This window comes from Harpia harpyja, chromosome 17, assembly GCF_026419915.1.
Source record: "Harpia harpyja isolate bHarHar1 chromosome 17, bHarHar1 primary haplotype, whole genome shotgun sequence".
Lineage (NCBI taxonomy): Eukaryota > Metazoa > Chordata > Aves > Accipitriformes > Accipitridae > Harpia > Harpia harpyja.
The window spans coordinates 21,857,775-21,881,159 of record NC_068956.1 but is presented as its reverse complement, the minus strand read 5'-3'; the positions used below and the strand labels follow the sequence as shown (position 1 = coordinate 21,881,159).

Sequence of the window (23,385 nt, the reverse complement as noted above, 5' to 3'; positions counted from 1 at the left end):
TTCTGTTGTCTTAGCAATTATGGTAATATAGGCTTGTCAGCTGGGAAAGACAATAGCAGTCTTAAAACTCTTTAAGTTGGGATCCTGAAATTTGGTTTAAAAGTGTTTTGCAGATAATTTTCTACTGAGCTTCAGTCTTTAAGACAACACATAAAAATTCCTCCCACACCTCTAAGTGATCCACAAATTAGCAGGAATGCTGCACCTTCTTTTGACGGGGTGACTGGAAAACTTGCTACCTGTTTGGTATCCAACTATCAACATTTCTTTTGTCACAAGACTTCTTTCACTTGATTTTAAAGTATTATAGCAGTCCTAGTACATGGAGTCAGCAAGAAATCTCATTGTTTGCGAGTTTCCCCAACTGAAAGATAAAGGCGACAACTGCGTCATGTTCACAGGGAGTGGAATAGTTTAATCAAGTGTTGTTTGTTAAGATTATTGCAACAGGTGCCAGAAAAAATATTTTTTAATTATTGTGTGGTAAAGATTTCAAACCTATTGTATGTTGCATCATTAGTGTAATGTCTGCTTATGGTTAGTGATGTCCCTGTCCTAGGTGTTGCACCCTTTCCAAGGACTAAGTGTTTAATATACAGTTTAAATAGCCTCCACAATCTCTCCAGCACAAATAAACAAAAACAATCTATACACTTACCCACATACATGTGCACACAGACACAGAGGAACAAACTGACTAAATCATTATCTCACTGTTATCTGATAGAAGACTGAGACATTGCAACACGGATTTGTCAGGAATAATTTCTGCCTATACCATGATAAAAGCTTTTGTGTACACCAGTAAAGTAGTTATTAATGGCTCATTGTCAGAGTGTCAGGATCCACCAAATGGGATAAACTGTATGCAGCTGGGAAGAGCTGCAGGTACATGGAAAGACAGGCTTAGAATTCAATAAGGTCTTTATCACCAGGGGAAATGGTTTAACGAAAGCAGTTTGAGAAGTTAAGGACTAAATGCTACTATTGTGAAACACTAAGCACTTGCAGAACTGTAGGATGGAGACCTGTTCTGAAGCAAAGAAAGTTTTGTAGAGAAGAGCTGGAGTTCATAGCAGATCATCAGTGGAACATGAGTCAATAACATTGTTGACTTGGAAAAATATCTTACTGGTTGCATTAAAGGTTTGTCAATGTTTCCACTCTTGTTAGCACCTGACAGTCCTTATCTAGCCTATACTTTGGGGCACCATCTGCCCAAAAAGCCCATTTATCAGCTGGAGAAATCCAGGAGTCAGGACTAATATATGACCAAATGTCTAAAACACAGAACCTGTGAGGAAAGCCTGAAAGAAATGGGTTGGCCTGGAAAAGTCTGAGGAAAGACCCAACAGCACTCTTCAAATATGTAAAAGATTGTGGCAAAGATGATGAAGATGTTGCTCTTCACATCCACTGGCAACAGCACAAGAAATAATAGGCTTACATTGCAATGAGGTGTAGGCTAGTCACCACAAAAACTCTCTGTGAAGGGGGCTAAGCATTGAGTTGGATGACAGACTTTCCATCACTGAAGACTGTTAAATGACAACTCAGTCCAACCTCTGTTGAGGATGGTCTAGATATAGGACTCTGCTGTAGGACAGAGGGAACCTCTAAAATCTGTGAGGAAGGGGACCCCAACTGAAAAAGTCAGTTGTACAGGTTCCTTTAGCTGAGCCAAAGCTCAGCTGCTGAATCAAAATCTTTTTCATATAAATTCGTCTACTTGTCAGCGCAGGGTCTATCCAGCACGATCTCTGTCAGCATGGTTCCTTTGTGGTTTTAGCAATTGTAATAATACAATCTTGTGCTATAATAAATTCCACCTGGCAAAGCATATGAGGTGGCATTGTGTGTAAATAAAATTGTAATTAATATAAGTGAAGTTGGTGATGGATTTTTTTTTTTCTTTTCAGCACAGTGGGTAAAAAGCTCCTTCTGCCACATTTTTGTGTCTCACAAAATAGGCATTCCTCCCAACAGGAGGAAGACCGAAACTCAGATCAATTTTCAGTTTTGCTGTCCAGTTGACTATATATGCAAACATCGCTGCAGTTCACTGAAGCCTGGTCTGCGTCCAGAAGTTTCACAGCAATAGCATGCCATTTTGTGTTACTGGCTTCTTTCATTTCAAAGGCAGACCATCACGTTCTGCAGCAGTTTGAATTTTGTAGAGAAATTTTCCTATACATGGCTTTGTTTTTCTATTTCAAAGCAAGACATCTATTGCTATTCCTTCCTGTGGAAGGTAGCCAGTATTTGAGGCCTTTACACATTCATCGTGCCTGTCAGCAAGGTACATTCCTGGTAAAACATATCATATTTGCTCTTATCCTGAATACAATGAAAAAGAACATCCTTGTTTAGGAGCTTTGGTTGTGGTTTTGGCTCTGTCAATTGTTCACTGGTAGTACTAGTTTAGGGCATTAATACTGATGTCATCCCTTCCTGCTCATTCTTATCCTGTCTGTGTCTCTCTCCGACCCCATTCAACACAGTGCCTCCACTCCAGGACCTTTTCTGTGCAGCACAGTTGTTTGCACAGGTGTGCTCAGCACTGGATTGGCCGACGGTTATAGCTGATGAAGAAACAAATGTTTTGCTTTGCTGGATTGTTTTTTAGCTGGATCAATTCCTTGATCTGGCTTACAGGGAGGCCACATGAACATTTATGCCAACGTGCCTGTGAGCAGTAGGCCATGGTGTTGGGCAAGAAGAGCTGCAGGGAGTGAGCGGAAGGGGCGGAGGGGATGGCAACATGTTAAGTTTATTTGCTGCTACACACACTGCAATTTCAAACCACAGCCTCTGGCTGTATTTTCGCAAGTGACTGCTACTAAAAAGGCTAAAGTCTTACTGCCTTTCCCTCTTTTGCTGCTGTATCCTTCCCTGCTCTCTACTCCTCTCTACTGGCCCTGCTTCTCACCTACTGGCCATCTTCTCCCTTGCTCTGACACAATCTCCCCTCAACCTTTGTATGAGTTGATTTAACTCACTAACTCAGCAGAGAACTATTTGAACTCTGCATTTTGATTTGTTTTCAGCTCAGTTAGCTTTCTTGCCAGCTTGTGGCAGGCATGAATATATTTCAAATATCAGTATTTTTATTTCTTCATATTTGTGCCAGTAGTGTGGAAAAAAAAGCATCACACCATGACAGAATGATAAAAGGCATCATTCCTCTTAGGATTCTGCATGTCCTCTGTCTCTCTTTTTTGATTCTTCCTCCTAACAGATGCCTGGTTTGTACAGTTATAGTTCTTCCTCCGCTACACCTCACACGGACCTTTCGTTTCCATGAAGATGACCTGAAAGCATCTCACTGCTACATATCCCAGAACAGTCTGATTTTTTTGTTGTATTAGGAGACTTCCCACAGTTTCCAAAGGACTTTTGAGAGGAAGCCTGTTCTGGAGGGTAAAAGGCCAGCCTAGGGTCTCAGTGCCATTCTTAGACCTGTATAACCATGGACGGGTTATTAAGTCTTCCTGCGCCTCCATTGCTACAAACTAGAAGTCACAATAACTCTTCCTACAAACTAGGAATAAGAATAATTCTTCCTGTCACCAGTTCTTATTTGTTAATATGCTGTGTTGATGCCTTGAGCTTTTTCAGTAACAGTGTTCTTTGACGTGTCAGTAGTGTCTAACAGAACAGAACACTAATTAGTACAATAATAATTACTATATAATATACTACTACTTCAGTCTTTTTATTACCACTTTATTTATTAGTTAATTCATTCTAAAGTCTTTTGATTCATCCATGTAGAAAACAACTAGAGAAGAAAAGATTTTAATCCTCGCTTCAAACTGTGCCTCCTGAGGTAGAAGTAACCTTTCTCAGCACTTAAATACCTTTAGTGCCATCTTCTGTAGCACAGCAGCATGTCAAGCGCAATTCTTTTTATTGACACCATGCAGTGCCACAACAAGATGAACTGAAGGCATTTGTAGCTCTTGTTTTAGGCTGACTGTGTGGACAGAACTGCTATCAGCACTGTCAGGCCATGTATCACTTTGGCGTGGCTTGTTTACGACCAACGGCAGGTATCGCAGTTTAGGGGTCTTTCCACTAAACTGTGTTTGGATGCACAGTTACGCTAAGAGTGATCCCCTTCTGCACTTCAAAATAGATGCTTAAATTAGAAATGGCATGGGGTAAAATACTGTTTTGGATCAATACAGATCTGAAAAAGACCATTTTTTTTGTTGAGCAGCAGCTCAGGTTCAGACTAAGATCAAGATATATCTTCTTAACTTATGAGATCTTTTTACCATTTCATAAAGCTTAGTGTCTATTTTTGATCTTCTTTCTTTGTACCTTGCCATGCAAACCTGATTCTTCTGATCTTAAAAATACCTGCCTGCCTGTTCTGTCTACATATTTATTGAATGCACTTTGTTTCTGTGCCAGCCAAATCATATACTGCTGAAGATCTGTCTACACATGGAACAGGGGTCGTCACCTGTGTGGAGGCTTGGATGGAAGACCAAAAGTGGTACTAAAGAAGATAATTAAAGGAAGGCTGAAGATCATGTAAATATGAATTTTAATGTAAATATGCATTTTAATGTAAAAATTTAAATGTCACCTTAAGTTTTATGTTGCTGTCTAGTGTTAATGACAATGGAGGGAACCCTTTAAAGGTAACAAGGACCTAGGGATTTGGAGCACACTAAAGTGGCATCTGGCCACTGGCAGTGAGGTGCATCTTTAAAGATAAGTGACAGTGAGGAAGCTAGCAGGATGGCTCTTTTTCATGGGAATCCCTCTGTGAGAAAGTCTGCATGAAGAGAGACACTTTTTAACACCATTGTTTAAATCTGAGAATATCTTCCTTCTGAATAAATACCTCAGGGATACAAGTCCTACTTTTTCTATTTCCCCCTTTCTTGGCTTTAGATCCTCCTGTTCTAGTATGCGACTAACAAATAGCCCTCCATACCTCCTCAACATGCTTTCATGCTTGGGCTTTCCACCAGTACATAATTAGTCCTTTATTTTTAAAGCTGCTCCCTTCAAGTTTCCCCTGGGGGACTTTGCATCGTTGCCTGTCTCATTTTCTACAAATGTCCCAGAGGGTTTTGTCGACAGTCCAAACCTCTTCTTGTAAGAACCCAGAAGGGAATTCTTGGTAAGGAAATTGTTAGCTGATGGGTGTAGTCTTATGTTAGACAGGCACTGCATCAGATTAAGCCCAGTCAAAATGTATTGAATTCTATCTTAAAAACCTTCTGTGGCAGTACTGAAAGGCTGCTCTAGACTCTCACTGCTCTCCTAAGAATATTTTTCTTGCAAAAATGTGTGTCAAGGCCAATTTGTACAGATGGTGGGAGATACCGCTTGAAACCTTCCAGAGACTGAAAAATCCATCATAGAAACACCCAGTGCTTCATGCTATTAAACCCTTTGGACAGATGGTTGGAAATGAGAGATTTCTTTCTACCTCTCCCTAAAATCAAACCTCCTGCCCTTCAGCTGACCTGATGAGCCAAGGGACTTCACTGCATGAAGGAAGTTACGATGTCAGGAGTTACTGGGGCTGCTGGGATTCCCTCCCATAACCCAACACAGCCCCTCACGCCCCACTGCTTCAGGATCCACACTGTGGTACTACTACGCTTACAATCATGGCAGCACTGTGTTTCAGATATATCACCCATCTCTGAATAGAGTAATTTGTCCTTGTGCCACCACTAGTGCTTAGACCAACAGAGATCTTCCTCCCTAGTGTTTTCACCTGAAAGATTTATAGAAAGCAACCAAGTGTTGCAAGGATACAAGAGCATAGGGGTGGTCTGTTTCAGTTTGTCACTAGTCCTTTACTACATGCAGCTCCTCAAAGTGTCTCAAAATTTTTCTTCGCTGGTATTTTTACTGAATAGAGCAACAGAGAGCCTTGGGAATGACCTGGTGTGGTTAAGTTTTCAGCTCTCTGTAGAGTAGCTATCAACAGAAACTCATACATTATTGCTGAAGAGTTGTCGAATCGTCATGCTAGTTTAAGTCATTCTGTCTAATGTTTTCCTTTCTCAGGGCAACACTAAAGAACACACAAAAGCCTAGCCAAAATATAGGTGATGGTAATATTTTTGAGTACTGATGCTGAATATATCAAGAGCCACCTTTAAAACATTGTTTTGAAAATAATTGCAACTCATCTGGTTTTTCAAATGGTCTGTGCGCAACAGCTTGACAGCTAATCTTGACTGAGGAGAGTCTGTGGGAAAAAAAATTTCAAAAAAATTATCCATAATGCCTCCTTTTCCTAACATAGCCTCAGTCCCAGGTATAGACTCTCAAACTTTGAAGACCCAGGCTTGTCATGTATAAAATTTTACAAGTGTCTTGAAATACTGCGAGGAGTTGATGCAACGCTGTCTTCACTCTGAAAACCAAAGGATCTGTCTTGACGGAAGGGCAGTAGCCGCCACCTCTGAAGCACCCCGGATTGCGGGGCTGGCCGCCCTTCGGGGTTCTTCACACAGGACACGCAGGCCCCAGCAGCAAAATTTACCTCCTCTCAGGAAAAAAACCTCCTTTCGGTGAAGAACTTTTTGTTGTTAGGGTTTTGGTTTTTTTTAATTTTTGCTTTACGATATACCTAACACCTCATGGATGAAGGTGGGATTCTCTCCTTTAAGATTTACGGACAGTAAGGAAACCGTATAGCAGCTCTCCGCGCTGAAGCCAGCCGGCTCCGGCGAGCCGTTACGAGCCCGCCAACGGCCGGCGCGCGCGGCCGCCACTGGGCGGCGCTGCTCCGCCCCCTGAGAGAGCGCGTGTGCGTGTGAGCGGGTGAGAGAGAGCGAGCGGGCGGGCGGTCGGTCCTCGGCGGGACTTGCGTTTTCCTTACGGCGACGGCGGGCTGGGCGGGAAGCCACCTGGGCGATGACCCCTCTGCCAGGGCCGTCAAGGTGCGGCAGCCGGTGCCGGCAGCCGTGCCCCGGTTACCAAGCGCCTCCGCGGGCGGCCGGTACCGCCGTTTCTGAGGGGGAGCAGGAGGCGGGGGCGGGGGGCGTGCAGGTAGCGGGTCCCGCCGCGCTGCCGTGGAGCGGAGCCCTGCGGGGCAGGCGGAAACCCCAGCGGGGAGGGGTTTCTTACGCTTTTGTCCTCGCGGAGGAAGAAGCTGTTTATTTCTCGGGAAATCCCACCCTGGCCCGCGAAGGAGGATGGATTATCTGCACGACGTTTTAAAAGGCAGGGAAGGGAGAGAAGGGCAAACGCCCCGGCCGCTCCGCTCGGAGCTTCCCGGGTGAGGAGACGGGGCTACCGGCCCGGCCCGGAGCCCCTCGGAAGGGGCTGCGTGTGAAGCCGGCGGCTCATCCCGTTATGGGAGGCGGGCAAGGGGAGGGGAGAGAGGGAGGGACGGGTGCCCGGTGCCTACAGGGGAGGCCGTCACAGGTCCCCTGCCACAGGCGGGCTGTGGGCAGCCGGCCGCCCGCGGGGCGCGTTGCCAGCCGAGGCAGCAGGTAGGGCGCTGGGCACCGGCCTCCCGGCGCGTCCCGCCCCGCCGCTGCACCCCTCTCCGCCGCTTTTTTCCATAGCCCGAGCAAAGTCTGGGGGCTTCTCCCCCACTCCCCCCCCAGTTAAATGAGCTATGCGCCAACACTGTCTGGACTCTCCTGAACGAGTTAAGCTTTTGCTACTTAAGATAGCCTTGCTCCCGTAAAGCGTAAGTAGAGCGGCCCCGGGCTGTGCCGCCCGCCAGACGGCTTCGGGGCACGGGCCCGCAGGCCGGGGAGGGGGGCTCCGCCGGAGGGGACGTGGCCGCGGGCTGACTTGGAGCTTGTGCTGGGGGCGGGAGCCTGCTTGGGGCCTCTGCCCCGTTTGCCGTGCCTCTCGGCCCTGGGCTGGGTGCCAGGGAAGGGCAGGGCGAGGCCGAGTTCTGCTCATCGTGCTGAGGAGGAATAGTAGAAAGGGCCTTACTGCTTTAAATAGGTCCCTGAGGGACCCTGGTGTGAGTGTCCGCTGTTCTGCCCCACCGAGGGAACCGTCTGCAGGCAGTGGTGCTCGCAGATGGGACCGATAACGGAGCCTGGCGTGGCGGGGAAAAGTGTCCAAACGTCACAAAATACCTCAGAAAATGCAGTGGAAGGGGAAGCACCAAGTATCATTTGTATACGGGATTGTTGTGGCCGTTGCCCACCGAAGCGTGCATGTGTAGGGGCATGTAATTTCTTCCTTAACGGTTACCACTAACATTTTAACGTTGATGTGCATTTCAGTCCAGTTTTATGCTCAGAGTAAGGTTAAATCCTAAATATAAAGCAGAGCCAGAATTGCTTTCACCCTTGTAAGTGGTGCCACACAGAATGATGGAGCTCATGAGTGTAACCCAAGATGGTTCTGGGGTTTCTTGGAGTGAGGTCTGAGTTACCCGGCCCTTACAAACACTTTCTCCTGATAATGGGGAAAACGGCTGGGTGGCCTGCTTTTATCTCGCTCTGGTCACGTCTTTGGTCTGAGAGTTACCAAAAACATGACAGTTACTCGCTTGTTCACTTAGGACTCACAAGGGATGCAAAGTATTTGAGATGAATAAATATTCTTTGGAAGATATTTGTAGCTTGATTAAGCACAAGGTTGCCAGTGTTATAAGCAAGAAAAGTTGTTTCATTTGTTTTTTTTCCCTATAGGCAAAAGGAGTATCAGAAAAGTATTTGGGTTCATCGCTGACTCACTGAAGAAATCACATAAGCCTAGGATGTTATTAGGAATCCTGAGTGTGTGTTAGGTCTTTAAGATACTGGCATAGATATGAAGGAGGAATTGAACCGAGTAGCCAGAGCTACTAGAGTTTCCCTTTAAGGGAAATTTAAAGGGAAAAGGGAAAATCCTACTGGAACACTTTAGAATTAAACTAGAAAAATATTTAAATGGTTTCCATAAGACAAAAATGTACTTTAAGAAGTTTGAACAGGGTGTATAGCACCGTCTCCTTTGCAGTTACTGTTACTTGCCTGAAGTCCCCTCAGACCGACACTTGTCTGTTGGGATACCTGCTTCTCTGCAGTGAAAAAGGCTCTTGAGTCTTTTAATGCCAGAAAGGCTCGTCTTTCCTTTGTATATCTGGGGCGGGGGGGCGGGACACTCCTTACTGTGCAGTTTTTAGATCCGTGTGGCTGATCGTATGTGGGCACCTGACAGATCTGTCTCATTCATGCTTCACTCACTCGGGATGTAGGGACTGTTGCCCTCATGTTCGACGGCTATTCTGTAGCCCCCTGGTAGCTCCACACCCTTCACACCTTTCAGAGTTCTATTGGTAAGTCACTGTCTTTTAATTCCAACATAGAGCTTTAAGATGGCATTTGAGTATTCTGGGGGAGAAAAGGGGTTACTTTTTGTTCCTGTTTTTCTCCTGCGAGTAGCGAATCGGAGCAAGGGTTTGTTAAGCCAGGGAACAGAAGAGTTTAACAGGTGGGGTGTAGCTCTCCTGCTGGGCTCAGCCCTGCGCTCCTTGCGTTTTTCCTTTACTCAGGCCAAACCTTCACTCAGAGGTCAAGTGAAGTCAAGAAGAAGTCAAGAGAAGTTTTGTCTGGGATTTAAGGAGGAGGCTCCGTGGCAGTAAAGTAAGTTTAAGGTAATAACAAGATCAGCTAAGGAATTAATTTTTAGTAAGTGTTTAAAATACAGTGAAAGTGGTAATAGGTGTGTCTGAAAGTATAACGCTATGAGCAAGAAGAAAGGTATTTTTCAAGTCCTCGTTTAAACAAGTTTATAAAGTGAATTATGAAACCTCCATTGTGAATTATGAAAAACCCACCATTGTGTTTTGTATATATATTTACATGACCAAATACCATTAGGTTTCACTGGAAGTTATAGTAGCCTATGCTGTCCCTACATATCTGCCAGTTTGTCTGGAATGACATGGTCACCCTGCAGACTTTGTGCAGGGTGACTACTTTTATCGGATTTAAATTAGCAGAGTTAAAAACCTGGTAGTCATGGAGATGCCTGACTGTTTATTGTAAAAACAAAGGAAATATTGCAAGTCGTTGTCTCTTTTCACAGCATTTTTCTCATATACTGATTTATAAAATCTAGATAATTTTGAAGATAAAAACCTAAGTCCCAGGATTTTAGGCTGTCACAAGAAATGAAAGAAAATGTGGACTGAATTTAAGAAATTGTATTCAGACAAGGGCACCTGTTAGGTTTCTAAATAGTTGCTAAGGGACATTTTTTAGATAAACCAGTATAATAAAATCATAAATACACCAGGTGTCATAATCTGGTAATGTATGTAACATAGCTGTGTAGTTATTTATGTGTGTATATGTGTGCATATGTATATATAAATACATAAACATATATGTGTATGAGTAAAATTATAAATAATTAAAATTTCATGTTTCACAGACTTGATACATAGTGATGAACCTCTTCGGTGATGTCATCAGAAATAGAAATATAGATAATAACTGGCAAGTTTATAGATACCACATGATAATTATTTCCCTCCTGTAGAAGGATATATATGACATAACAGCTTTTAAAATTTATTCTCTCTCTTGCTCGTTCTCTTTGTCACACACACACACAAACACCCCCCCCCATCCACAAAGTGTATTTTTGCATGTACTAAACCTAGTAATTAATAGCACAGCATTGATTCTTAAACAGAATGCCATGCCAGTTTTTATGAATTTTTCAATATTTGTCTCAGAGGAATGATTTTCTAACTGATGCAAACAATATACAACTCCCAGTTATTATTAAATGACCCCAAGGTTCGTGAAGTCCTTGCTTTTCATACCATTGAATTAGATTGCTTTCTGAGGCAGATTCTCTGTCATACCCTAGTGGGTATTTCTGCATGAATGTCATGAAATACAGATAAAGATGTTTCATTTCTTAATCTGCATTTTTTCCAAGCACAGAAAGAAAAAATGTCTCCCTTCACAATCCATATGGAAGATTAGGGCTTAACAGTTGCCTAGCTCTGTATTTCAGCAGTGCTGAAAGTAGTACAGTTGAAGTTTACGTAACACTACAAGCTTGTTGTTCTCTGCTAAAATACTGAGTTGTGGCTGTTTAAATTTAGATTTAGGTATTTTATTGTTGAACTTAATGGTGACAACTCTGTGAGCCCTCCGGTTTTGTTTGATGGCATTTAAACGTTATTTGTATCAAGGCACCCCTTTAAAATTGTTGATGTGATTTTTGGATGAGTTACATTGACTTTAAGAATTACTCACTGGAGAATGTATTGACATTGAAGAAAGATACAGGACCTGGATTTCTGAGAACCCTCCAGCTAGTGGAGATATATATCTTTGCATTGCCCTTGGAAATTGTGTCCTTCTTATATTTATGTACTATGGGTAATACACATTTGTAGTGAAGGCAATGACTACTGTAATTCATACTGAGATGAACACAGAAGTTTTCACCTCTGTCCGGTTAAGATGCTGCGATGTATCTGCTCACTGCTTAAACACTTTTTCTTTGTGTGCAGGATGAATTTGCACACTCTGATCCACAGAAATAAATCTTTTAATTAATGTAAGCACTAGAATAGCTTTTTTAAGTGTGTCCTTTGAGAAATGTATCGTGTCATGTCTTTGGTGTCCTGAATTATCTAAGCCTGGGCATTGTTGACCTGTAGTAAAAAGAAAAAAACATCTTCAGTAGTGTTGGTGAATGGAGGATGTTTAAGAATAAATTAGATGGTATTATTTGTTGTCTTTCCTTTCCTTTTTACAAATTCTTGTTTTTCTTTTTCCAGTAATCACTAGATAATTCTTCAGAAAAGCACAAAAAATCCTACTTTCAGTGTAGTCAACATTGCCTGTTGATCTCAGTAAGAGATACACTACAGTGTGCCTATGGGGGGGGGGGGAAGATTTCTACCTTTGTTCACCTTACAGTGCAGGGGTTATAATTTTTCATGAGGGCAGATCAACTTCATTTTTTCTGAACAATAGAAGGTAGTATCTGTCTTTGTATAAAGAATAGTGTGCGTCCTCTGTGCCTTTGGACACAAGGGTGATGGCAGCCATGCTGAAAACAGACCATAATTAATGAATTAAAGAATATTTAATGTGCTAACTTTTGCTGATTAATAAACTTTCTATTACAAGTATTAGTGACAAAAGAAGAAACCGTAACTTTGACTACTTATTATTTGAGCTGCCTGTTTTGCTTGATCTGGATAGAAAACAAGGAGTGAGGCAGAGGGAACTGAACTGAGAGGCACAGAATAATGCAAAGGATAGCAGAGAAATGAAATACTGAACTTAGGGTTATGCTAAACTTCTTTAATCCATCAAATATAACTATTCATTTTGCTGTTCCTACATTTTTCTACTCAAAATGAGAACATTCCCAAACAACAGTTTAGTTCTGTCCAAAGATGGAACTAAACTGAATATATCTTCAAATGGTTTTGAGTAAAAAAGATACAAAATTAATTCATTATTCCCTGAAAAATTAATATTTCTCAAAATTAAAATTACTTCACCATACAAAATATTGTAAACCTCATAAAATTAAGATTGAGGATTAAATTTTAAAATCATATAAACAGATTAGGATTATAAAAATAGCGTATTCTAACAATTTATTCAGCTTTGGGCTACTATTTTAAGAGGGGAAAAAATACACTCAAAAAAATCTGAATATATTTTTTAAAAGTGATTAAAAGTCGTTTTAGGATGAGGGACATTACTACGCAAAATTGATATTTCATTGTTAATATGGTCATTTACAGTTTATCATGCTATGCTGGAAAAAATTCAATTACATTAAAGGGAATGTGTTTTTTGTAGAATATCAAAGATCTATTTTTTTTAGGGGGAGTTTTTGCTGAATTAACTTTGTGGGGATAAAAAGTGAATTAGTATTCCAGGATTTACAAAAATGCAAAATACTAATGGGCATCTTGTTGCTTTTTGTGTGAAAGTATACTATTCTGCAGTTACAGGTATTTCATTGCCTCATAGTAAAATCAAGTTATAAAAAAAGTAACTTAAATAACTTTAATTTCTTTAATTACCTTAACTAAAAGCCTGAAAGAAGTTCAGTACAGACTTTAGTAATGCTTCCTCTGGAAAAACAGTGACATCATTGTTGGAAATCACAGTAAATATAATACCGAGAATAGTACATTTTCTCAGTGGTAAATTCCTACCTGTAATGATGAACGCTTTTTCTTCTTGGGAATTGTAAAACACATGGGTATTTGGACAAGAAGTATAAATATAAAAGGAAAAAGAGTAATATTCAGTTATATTTATAAAATATTCTGATATTTTTAAACATGAGGATAATTAGTCTTTTCTGGTAGTGTTTTTTTGCATGCAAATTGTTATATCTGAATTATAATTACGATATAAGTATTTCTGAAGGTATTGAAGTTAGCTGAAAGTAAAGTTTTGTATTTTGTTTTCAGTTGAATGTTGACATATAAAATATAGAAGTGTGTTCCTTACGAGAATGAAATGTACTTCTTACATATATTCCAATATTCTTACATATATTCCAATTAGAAACAGGCCAAGGATAACAGAAGTGATACTGGCAGATAGTAACTTGGTTCTCTATTGAAGGCAGCTTGTGAGGAACCCGATCTTAAAAAAAGATCTTGCACTTAAAGTGCGTTTCCAAATCAGAAGTTGTGTCACTGCCTAGAACTGGACATGGGAAGACCATCATACGTGAATTGGTGGAAACTACTTAGAATATATACCAGTTGTTTGTCACAGAAGTAAGGTCATAGGATGTAATTTTATTTTTCCAAGAAAATCTCTGTGGACATTGCTGAAGTACCCTTGAGGTGTTGTGGTTTGGTTTGTTTTTTTTTTTTTAAATAATGTTGCAGTACATGTGGTTCAGTAACACCAACTGGCAGGACAGTAGAGGAAATGGCATAGAAACCTTTCCACCATTCCTCTCAGAATTTCTCATTCTTCCCAATATTTCAAGTTATTCTAACAATTCTCTCTTTTTAGAAATAAATGAACTCAAACATGACTAGGCGCTGAGAACATGCTTGTTGGTGTACTTCCAAAATTAAACTGTAAATTCCATAGGTTTTGAGTAATTATTTTTCTGTGTTTGCACAGTATGAAAATAGCAGAGACCTGGGACATTACTAAGCTCCTGAATGCTGGAGTAAATAAGTCCTGATAAGAATAAAATGATTAGAGTTAGGCAAACTTTGTATCACACTCTGGTACAAGTGCAGTCACATTAACAGTAGCAATATTCTGTTTAATTGAACTGATTTCCATCTCTTCTTTTCTAAAACAGGCAAGAACAGTTAGAGGCATCTCAGGTAGAAGAAACAGAAATCATGTTTTTTAAATATTTAAATCTTGTAGAAATTCTAGTTACGAATCTTTCTTGCCTGTTGTGTATAGACACTTAAACCTGTATCGGCTAGGTGAAAGCACTAAACATCCCACTTCTGTGCTCACCAAAACCCATGGCTACATGGTCACAGGGTTATGTAGTTCTTAACATAAGTGTGCAATATTCTGCAAAAGGAAGTGCACTTAAGAAATGTCATTTGTGGAGGATCAATCTGTTCTGCCCCAGCATTGTGTAATTACAAGATTTTTTTAACATTGCTCTAATTGCTCTAATGTTCTTATTGTAGGTTAGAAATCTGAAACAATGGGTGACTGGAGCTTTCTGGGGAGACTGTTAGAGAATGCGCAGGAGCACTCCACGGTTATTGGCAAGGTTTGGCTGACGGTACTGTTTATCTTCAGGATACTGGTGCTGGGGGCTGCTGCTGAGGAGGTCTGGGGAGACGAGCAGTCGGACTTTACATGCAACACACAGCAACCTGGTTGCGAAAATGTTTGCTATGACAAAGCCTTCCCCATTTCTCACATCCGCTTCTGGGTGCTGCAGATCATTTTTGTCTCCACTCCAACCCTCATCTACCTGGGCCACGTGCTGCACATTGTACGCATGGAGGAGAAGAGGAAAGAGAAAGAAGAGCTGAAAAAGAAGGGAAATGTGAAAGAGAGCAACTACCCAGGAGCAGCAGCATCTGGCAGCGGTGGTGGAGGAGGCAGCAATAACGTCAAGGATCCTCTTGGCAAGAGGGGGAAGGAGAAGCTCCCAATCCGTGATGAACGTGGTAGAATCCGTATGGGGGGTGCCCTGCTCCGTACCTACGTCTTCAACATAATTTTCAAGACACTGTTTGAGGTGGGCTTCATTGTGGGCCAGTACTTCCTATATGGCTTTGAGCTAAAGCCAGTCTACCAGTGCAGCCGCTCACCTTGCCCACACACTGTGGACTGCTTCATCTCAAGGCCCACTGAGAAGACCATCTTCATCATCTTCATGTTGGTGGTGGCCTCTGTCTCCCTGCTGCTGAACATGCTTGAGATATATCACTTGGGGTGGAAGAAGCTTAAGCAGGGCATGACAAGCCGGTACAGCCTTGAGATGCCTGTCGCAACAATGACACCAGTCATGGTAACAGGGGAGTCCAAACCTGTTGCCCTACCGCCACCAGCACCACCTGTGGTGGTAACGACTGCTACACCCCGCCCTGTTCTGCCTGACACCCGTGCTGTCACACCACTGCTGGCCCCAGTGACCATGGCCCCGTACTACCCCGCGGCTACTCCAAGACCACGGCCCCCCTCCAACGCAGCCTCCATGGCCAGCTACCCTGCTGCGCCACCAGTTCCTGAAGAGAGGCGCCGTGCTGTGACTCCCACGCCCATCTCCACTCCCGTCACCATCCCGACCCCCATCCCCACACCCACCCCAGCCGTCATCAACTACTTCAACAGCAACAGCCATGCCCTGGCGGCCGAGCAGAACTGGGTCAACATGGCAGCTGAGCAGCAGGGGAAGGTGCCCTCCAGCTCGGCAGGCTCCTCTACCCCCAGCAGTGTCCGGCATCCCCTTCCCGAGCAGGAAGAGCCGCTGGAGCAGCTACTCCCACCCCCAGCTGGGCCGCCCGTTGCTGCAGCCAACAGTGGCAGCAGCACCAGCCTGAGCGGGGCAAGCGGCAGCAAGTGGGATGTGGAGGGTGAGGAGGAGCTGTCAGAGGAACGGTCCGTCTCAGCTGCCTGCACCACCGTGGAGATGCATGAGCCACCGCTGCTCGTAGACACACGGCGCTTGAGCAGGGCCAGTAAGTCGAGCAGCTGCAGAGCCAGGTCAGACGACCTGGCTGTGTAGTGCGGTTGCCTCTGCTCAGAGGAGCAGGTGATGGAAGGCAGAGCGGGCAGGGGAGCTGCCCGGGGAGGCCAGGCCTGGCGTGGGTGGGAAGGCCTGGGCTTCAAACTTTGACGCTTGCTGTTTTTGCACTCTGTGAGTTGTAGTGGGGAAAAATATCAACATTTTCTAATAGGTCAGGGGTGGCTGAAGTGCAGCCCATGGGCCAGGGGACCAATCCCGCTTTCCTTCATGTCCATGGCAGATCTCCCAAGGGCAGCCATAGGGGAGGCCTGCGCAGATAACAGGTGGTGATGGTAGCTGGTCACGTGCCCTGAGGCTGACTTTCATCTGAGAAAAATGTTAATATCCCTAGTGCCCATGTGCCTGGCTGTCATCTCCCTCTTGCCCTTGCCTTCACTTCCATCCTTTTCACATAAGCTCTATGTGAGCAGATGCGATGACTTATTTTCTTCCTCTTAAATTGTATGTAGCCCTATGGCAAACATCAGGGTGACATATTGCCCATTGGCACCTGTCCTCTCTACGGACCAACTTGCCATATTACAGGTGACTCAGACTCTTCCATATAACATGACTTAGTGAAGCCTTTGTGCTCATGGCAAATCGCCAATGTGGTCCTCGGCCAGGCAAAGTTTAGGTAACCCCTGTAATAGATTTTTGAGGTTCATCTTTCTATAATTTTTTTTCTTACTCTTGACCTGTTAGGAAGTGTTCCGTTTGACCTTCTATCCAGTGTTTGCCGACCATGATCACACCATGTTTTTAAGCCCACAAATATGTTTGAGCATGTTTGATTATAATTTTAGATGACTTCTGAAATTGCTTAGAGGAGGACAGGAATTTAAACCACACCTCAGAAATTATTACACAGAACAATTTTTCTTCAGAAAGCAAGGATTATGATTTCAATACATTGTGGCCCCATACGTTGCCCATGGACAAACAATAGGATGAAGTACAGCTCTGCATTTTAGACTATTAGATATCAGCTTAAGTTTGTTGGAAAAATGCTTTTTAGAAGTAAACTTGAGTGCATATTTTTAAGTATTTGAACATTTTGAGAATAATTTTGATCTGTAGGTTTAAAGTTACTTGACTGTGTACTTAATAATTTTAGTTTGATCTTTGATCTTACAAGAAAATCTAAGGGGAAAGAAACTTACTAATGGTAAAATTCCCAAAGCAACATTATTTCCTGTTGTGTTCTACCCTTTCCTTTAACAACAATCTGTAGTGTCTTATAGGTCAGTGAAAACAGATTTAGACAATATTGTATTGCAGAAAAGGTGGCTAAAATATCTGGGCAACATGCCAGTGGCTGAAGGGTCTATTCTGATCCCACTGAAGTCACTTGCAGGATTTTCATTCAATTTAACAAGGAGCAAGATTTGGGGATGGATCTTGCAGGCCTTATTCAAGCAAAACTAACATTCACATGGAGTTTTGGGAGCTAGAAGGAATGTAGATTTATGGGGCCCTATATAAAGACATTAAAATCCTGCTTTTGAAAATTGTGTTTCCCTTAAAAATGGGTGGAGGAAACTACTGGGTACTTTTTTCTAAGGTGCAGCTTTTCTTACAACTGGCTCTGTCCTTTATTCCTTTGTAACAAGTACTCTCACAGACATTAGTCGAAATTTTGAATGCCTGGTAAGGCTTGGGAGAGTTTGCGTACAAAAGGAATGCAGGATTAGGCCCAACTTCTGTTCTTAGCAAAAGCCAAAAGAACTGAAGCTCAGAGTCAGTCCTATTGCTGCTGTAAATCAAAAGTACTGTAATTGGAGAAGAGCAGTCAAACACACTGGAATAGCCCTTTGCATCTTCAAAGTATTTGCCCTGGCAGTGCAGTCCTTACTCAGGCAAAGCAGGGTCACCCTGTAGCAAGTAGTTACAATTGCCAGTTATCTCTGCTGTTAAATGTTTTCCTGAATGTGTTTATTTTATTCAACAGTTAAAATATATTCCCACCACTCAAGATTAAACATTTATTTTTACTGCTTTCTGAGTAGACACAAAGAGTTTCTCATGATCAGAAGCACTGTTCTGCAACCCTTGGGCATGTTGTCTCATGACATCCTTGACCTGCTTGTGGTGAACCAGGTGAGGAGAAGTCTTCTGCTGCCACTGATCTTGGGGGCAGACACTGCATTAAAAGTCAATGTACAGTTGTACAATAAAGATATTTACTATTAGGTGTTCAGCTTCAGGCATGCTCTCATGAATTTTCTATGTTATAAGCCATAAAAACCCTTTCTGCAAGAAAGCTAAAAGCTAAATTCTGCTTTCTATTGTATCCATGCAACTATGCTGAACTTATACTAAAGTTGATAAAGTTGCCTAGATGTAAACAAAGGCAGAGTTTAACACTCAAAATTTTTAGTTCTACTAGCATCTATAGTAGCAGTTTTGTAAGTTTTGCTAAATGCCAAGTAATTATATTGCTGAAATAATGCAATATGCATCTCTGTATTTTAGTGCATCAAAATTCATGGGCTATATTTTCCTTTCTTTTATGCTTCTGAAGAATGAAGTCGAAGTCTCTCTGGAGTGTATTTATATAAACCAGACCACCTAGAATATGTGCTTTTTTATACCAACGCCTGAGAGCAAAACTGACTTGTTGTTTGATGGAGCTCTGAATCTTGCAGTCCTTACTTTAGTACAACCCTCACAGAGTGTGTCCTGCAGGATTGCATCCATATTGTATATAAAAAATAACAACAGAGATAGGTTTAACTTAGGATCACTGATACCTAGTCTGCCCTTTTCAAGTTACGTGTGTGGTTAGACCTGCAGACAGTTCAGGTGCTTTTGTGGAATATATGGTATTTTCAGGCAGAGTAACTACTGGAAAGCTGTAAAAGATCATTTTTCCTGTTAGGTGAAGCTTTGGGGGAGAAGTGTAATTTTGTCACAACCCTTAGAGAAATTTGACAGAGTAGCCTCTGCATCCAAGCAGTACTGGTCTGAGAAAGCAAAACTACAACTCACAGGTTGTGCTTTTAAGATCAGCTTAAGTTCTATCACGTAATTATACAGCGTCAAGCTTCTTGGTTACCTACAATTTCATTTGGAGTCCAGTAATTGTTTCTTCATTTAAGCCCAGGTAACTGTTTTGGCAGCACTCCCCTTTAGTGCTTACAACTGCTTTTTGTTGCCGCATCACATCTGGAATCAGATTTGTTGAAAAAAATCTTATTGGTGTGGCCAATTTTGAGTACTTTAATCTTAACTCATGAATGATCACTGAATTCAATGTGCTATGAGTAAAACATAACTATGCAGACTTCCATAGTTCTAGAAAATACTTACAAACACCAACTAACTTGCAGAACAGAGTCTGTTGGCAAAAATAATCTGCTGATTTCCAAGTTGTTTGCTCTTTCACATCATTTAATTCCAAAGAGAGAACTGGTAGCAAATGATACTTTGATTTAGCCTTGTCATATGGCTATATTATGGTTCAAGCCATCATCTTGGAAGATCTTATACACACACCTAACATGAAACCAGTAGGTAAGTTACTGCAAAACGGAAGTCAGAAGAGAATCATGCCTGATATTAAGCAAACTGCACCCCCCCCCCCCCCCCATTCTTGCTCTTTGAGTAGAATGATTGTGGGAAAATTGTTCTCTCTTGAACTTAAAAAAAAATGCTAAGGTAAGCTATGGAAAAGAAAAGGAGAAAACTGAAAAAAGATACTCTTTGACCAAGTTTCTAGGTGTAACTTTGCAATAAGTCAACTCACTGGTATTAGTTGACCCTGCTTGGACCATAGCGGGTTGGGCTAGATGACTTCCAGAGGTCTCTTCCAACTGCAATGATTATATGAAACATATTTTCCAAATCACTGAGTTCATTAGTACATTTTTCATAACATAGTATCTGCATTGCACATAAATACATAGTTTCTTGGCCGTGGACACAGTTGATCTGTTTTCTATCACTGGGCTTTTTTAATTAGGGCAGCTGTCAGTTAATACAAAAGAAAATGAAGTATAGACAATTTAACCCCCCACATTTCTTCCCTTTGTATTTTGATTAAATGAAGACAGCCTGCTAGAACCTTCCCTTTATTAAAGTGGAATATTTTATCTATGAAAATCAATCTCTTGTTTTTTCATAGATAAAAAAGTGCTCCTTGAATTTGTTGGTCCGTGCTGGCATTGAAGAATCATAGCTTCTTGAAAATAGGTAGCTTGTACTGAAAAAGCAGATGAACTGTGTTGTTTTCTGGTGTAATTCGGAAGCCAGTTGTGTGCAAAGTGGTACCAGGGATTGATATGGCTCAGTATATTTGTCGTTCATCAAGGCACTTAGAGCTAGTTAAATGTCTGACATTTTGCAGTTCTTGAGATTATTTTCTGATATGAATACGTAAGTGTAGGATCAGTAAAATAATTAAGGCAAGCTTTAAGAATCAGATCAGTACTTAGGTCCTTTTTTGGTTAGTCATGGGACCATCTCCTCAGCTGCTACAAACTGTTGTATTCCACTGAGTTCACGTGGGTGACAACAGTCTGCAGAAGCAGAGTGTTGAGCCCCCATGTCTTTTTGTTTAATACAAACACTAACACCGTGGATTTGAACAGGCTGGGTTTTTTTTAATTCCAAATGTTTTTGTTTCATTTACTTTGATTTTTCTTGTGAAAAGTGTGCTCTTGTAATTTTGATTTTCTGAAGTTTACATTCAGTTTTTGATTTCAGATTGCACATTTGGATGAAATAAACTGTTTTCTAAGTTTACATTTGTATAAGAAGTAAAAGAATTACTCTGCCAATATATTAAACCTAAAAGAGAAATGTCTTACTATAACACAGGAACTTTTCAGACATAAGGCAGTACCATTAAAGACAATTTAACCTGATCACAGATCTATAGTATCAGTTTTCTCTGTATATTTAAAATATGGGAGCTGGATATATAGGGAGCACACTATGGAAAAAGATACTTTTCATCATGAACTCAATTATTACCAAATAAACTAAGGTTCATTATTATTGATATGCCTTCTTGTGTGTTTAGAGGTTCAATGACAAAAACTAGCTGTGACATATGTCCTTTAAGAGCTAAATTTACAGCCTGGTTTAAAATTCCAAACAAAATACTTGTGTAGAAACACTGCACTGTTACACTGTAGAAGATTTTACAAAAGATGAATGTTTTGCTTTCTAGCCAACAATATGGTTCTGAGCCTGCAAATACAATTTCATGCAAGTTATTTTTACTCTTGCAAATAAGACCATTAAAGGTAATGGGACTATTTGCATAAGCAAAAAACACTGATGTGAAAAAGAAATTGTAAATTTGCATTTTAAGTTTGTTGTAAGATGCCAATCAAATTCCAGAAGTTTCAGTCCTTGAAGAGTTATGCAGGATATGTGAACATATTTTAAGGTGGAGAATATATTCCTATTCCCATTTACACTGTTTCTCACAGTTAAAGGGTTGTAAAGCATAAGAAGGCTTACTCGGAGCTTTCTTGTTCCTTACTGGGTGTTTGTCTTTTACATGACAGAATCTGACAACAAACACAACAAGTTTTCTGGGCCATCAGGAACTTGTAACAATAAAAACAGCAAACAGTTAAAAGTGCTGTCTTCAAAGTGCCTTGTCTGTTAAATGCTGTAAGAAACAAGTGGATGTAAACGTTAATTTACCTCATATGTTTACAAAATCATGACTAAATAAACTTTTTGTACCACAGTATTGTGTCTTTTAAATTTTCATGGTTGTGTAGATGGTCTTTTAAGATACTAACGTGACAGACAGTTAACCAAAGTCAGTTAGCTCTCTCCCTTTATTCACTTACGCTGCTGCTTCCTTTCTTCATATGAAGTACTCACTGAATTGCATCTGTTGGAAAACTGGATGTTGAAACCCGTCTCCATGCAGAACTCCCAGTGGCTTCAAGGGAAGTTCACAATCCAGAAGACACGTGTGATCAAGACCCACTCTAGCAGGTGCAAAGGGTGAAATGCTGAGCCCCTTGAAATCAGTGGGAGGTGTACCTCTGCCTTCTGCCCAATACAGGTTTCACCCTTGCTCTTATTTTGACACATGAGGCACTGTTCATCTCATGCTGTATTGTGTGGTGTTAATAGTGACTCCCATCTTTCCCCCCAGTGCTGACTCACTAGCTTTGATTTATCCATCTAGCTGATGTGTCTAATGAGACTGTTACCTGGTAATGCATGAAGGATTTTAGTGCAGGGAAAATGTGTCCTTGCTGGGCATAATGCGGAGTACCCTCTGCATTTGAAATTTGCTGATTTGCCCCTTATAGGTAAAGTTCACAGTTTAGCACACTGAAGCATAACCCAATTTTGTACTGAAAATGTACAATGTACTAGAGGCAAGTTAGTCTAAGTATTGTATAGTCCTGTGAAGAGGCCAGGTCCAGGTTTCCAAGAAGTTTAACTTGTGAAAAGCAGCAATGGGGGCAAGACCAAGTGACTCTTGCAAAAGTCTTAAAATAAGTACGAAGGTTTGGTAAAACTATTTCGTATGCAACACTTACTTATATAGACCTGGCAGGGCAGGATAGTTTCTGTCCTGTAGTACCAAGTGTTTGTCTCTCTTGTGTTAGTACAGTTGAGTGTATTTTTTTGGTGTCTCCTGTGCTCAGGCAATGCTGTTTCTGCTTTACATGATGTATCCATATGGTAAACCAGATTATTCACTGTCTTTAAAGACTGGGCAGGGGTAAAGTAAGCTGACAGGAGTATAATATGGATAGCACTAAGATGATGCGTAGCAGTAATAAGCTAAGGAAGAAAGTGAATAAAGTGGTATGGTAATATCAGCTGTATTGCTAAAGATAACTCACTTGCCTCTGACCAAGAGCACTTTTTGCTACAAATATATGTGGCTAGAATGTGTTGCATACTTTCTATTTAGATGCATGTTTTATCACAAAGTTCCACAATTTTGTCACTTGAAGTACGGACAGTGAGAGTACTCCCAGGAGAGCTGAGAGCATCAGCTGGGGCAGATGCAGCTGTGCGCTGAGCTCTCCCTCCCTTGGGTCGCATCCGCACTGCCCTCACCTTGCACCCACCGTCTCCTAAAGTATTTCTGTCTGCATTATGAAATATGAGTGTTGCTACTCTTGATCTCTGAAGACCTGTGTGATGGTGCGGGTACTTTTTGCTGCCACATTGAGCAAGGCAGCTTGCTGTGAGCTTGTGGAGGAAAGGTGAGAGGTGTGCCCC

At 41.6% G+C, this 23,385-nt stretch overlaps 1 protein-coding gene across 3 annotated transcripts; it reads left to right on the top strand.

Annotated features, from left to right (window-relative positions):
* Positions 1 to 7,164: 7,164 nt before the first annotated feature.
* On the top strand, positions 7,165 to 21,877 carry GJA3 (gap junction protein alpha 3). 3 transcript variants are annotated; one of them, XM_052812889.1, is made up of 2 exons: positions 7,165 to 7,261; positions 14,618 to 21,877. In XM_052812889.1, the coding sequence occupies exon 2, from the start codon at positions 14,635 to 14,637 to the stop codon at positions 16,168 to 16,170; it is 1,536 nt and encodes a 511-aa protein (XP_052668849.1). In that variant the 5' UTR covers positions 7,165 to 7,261; positions 14,618 to 14,634; the 3' UTR covers positions 16,171 to 21,877. The 3 variants fall into 3 exon arrangements, with proteins under 3 accessions (XP_052668849.1, XP_052668848.1, XP_052668847.1); XM_052812888.1 differs by lacking the exon at positions 7,165 to 7,261 and adding an exon at positions 8,656 to 9,581; XM_052812887.1 differs by lacking the exon at positions 7,165 to 7,261 and adding an exon at positions 8,656 to 9,592.
* The last annotated feature ends 1,508 nt before the right edge of the window (positions 21,878 to 23,385 follow it).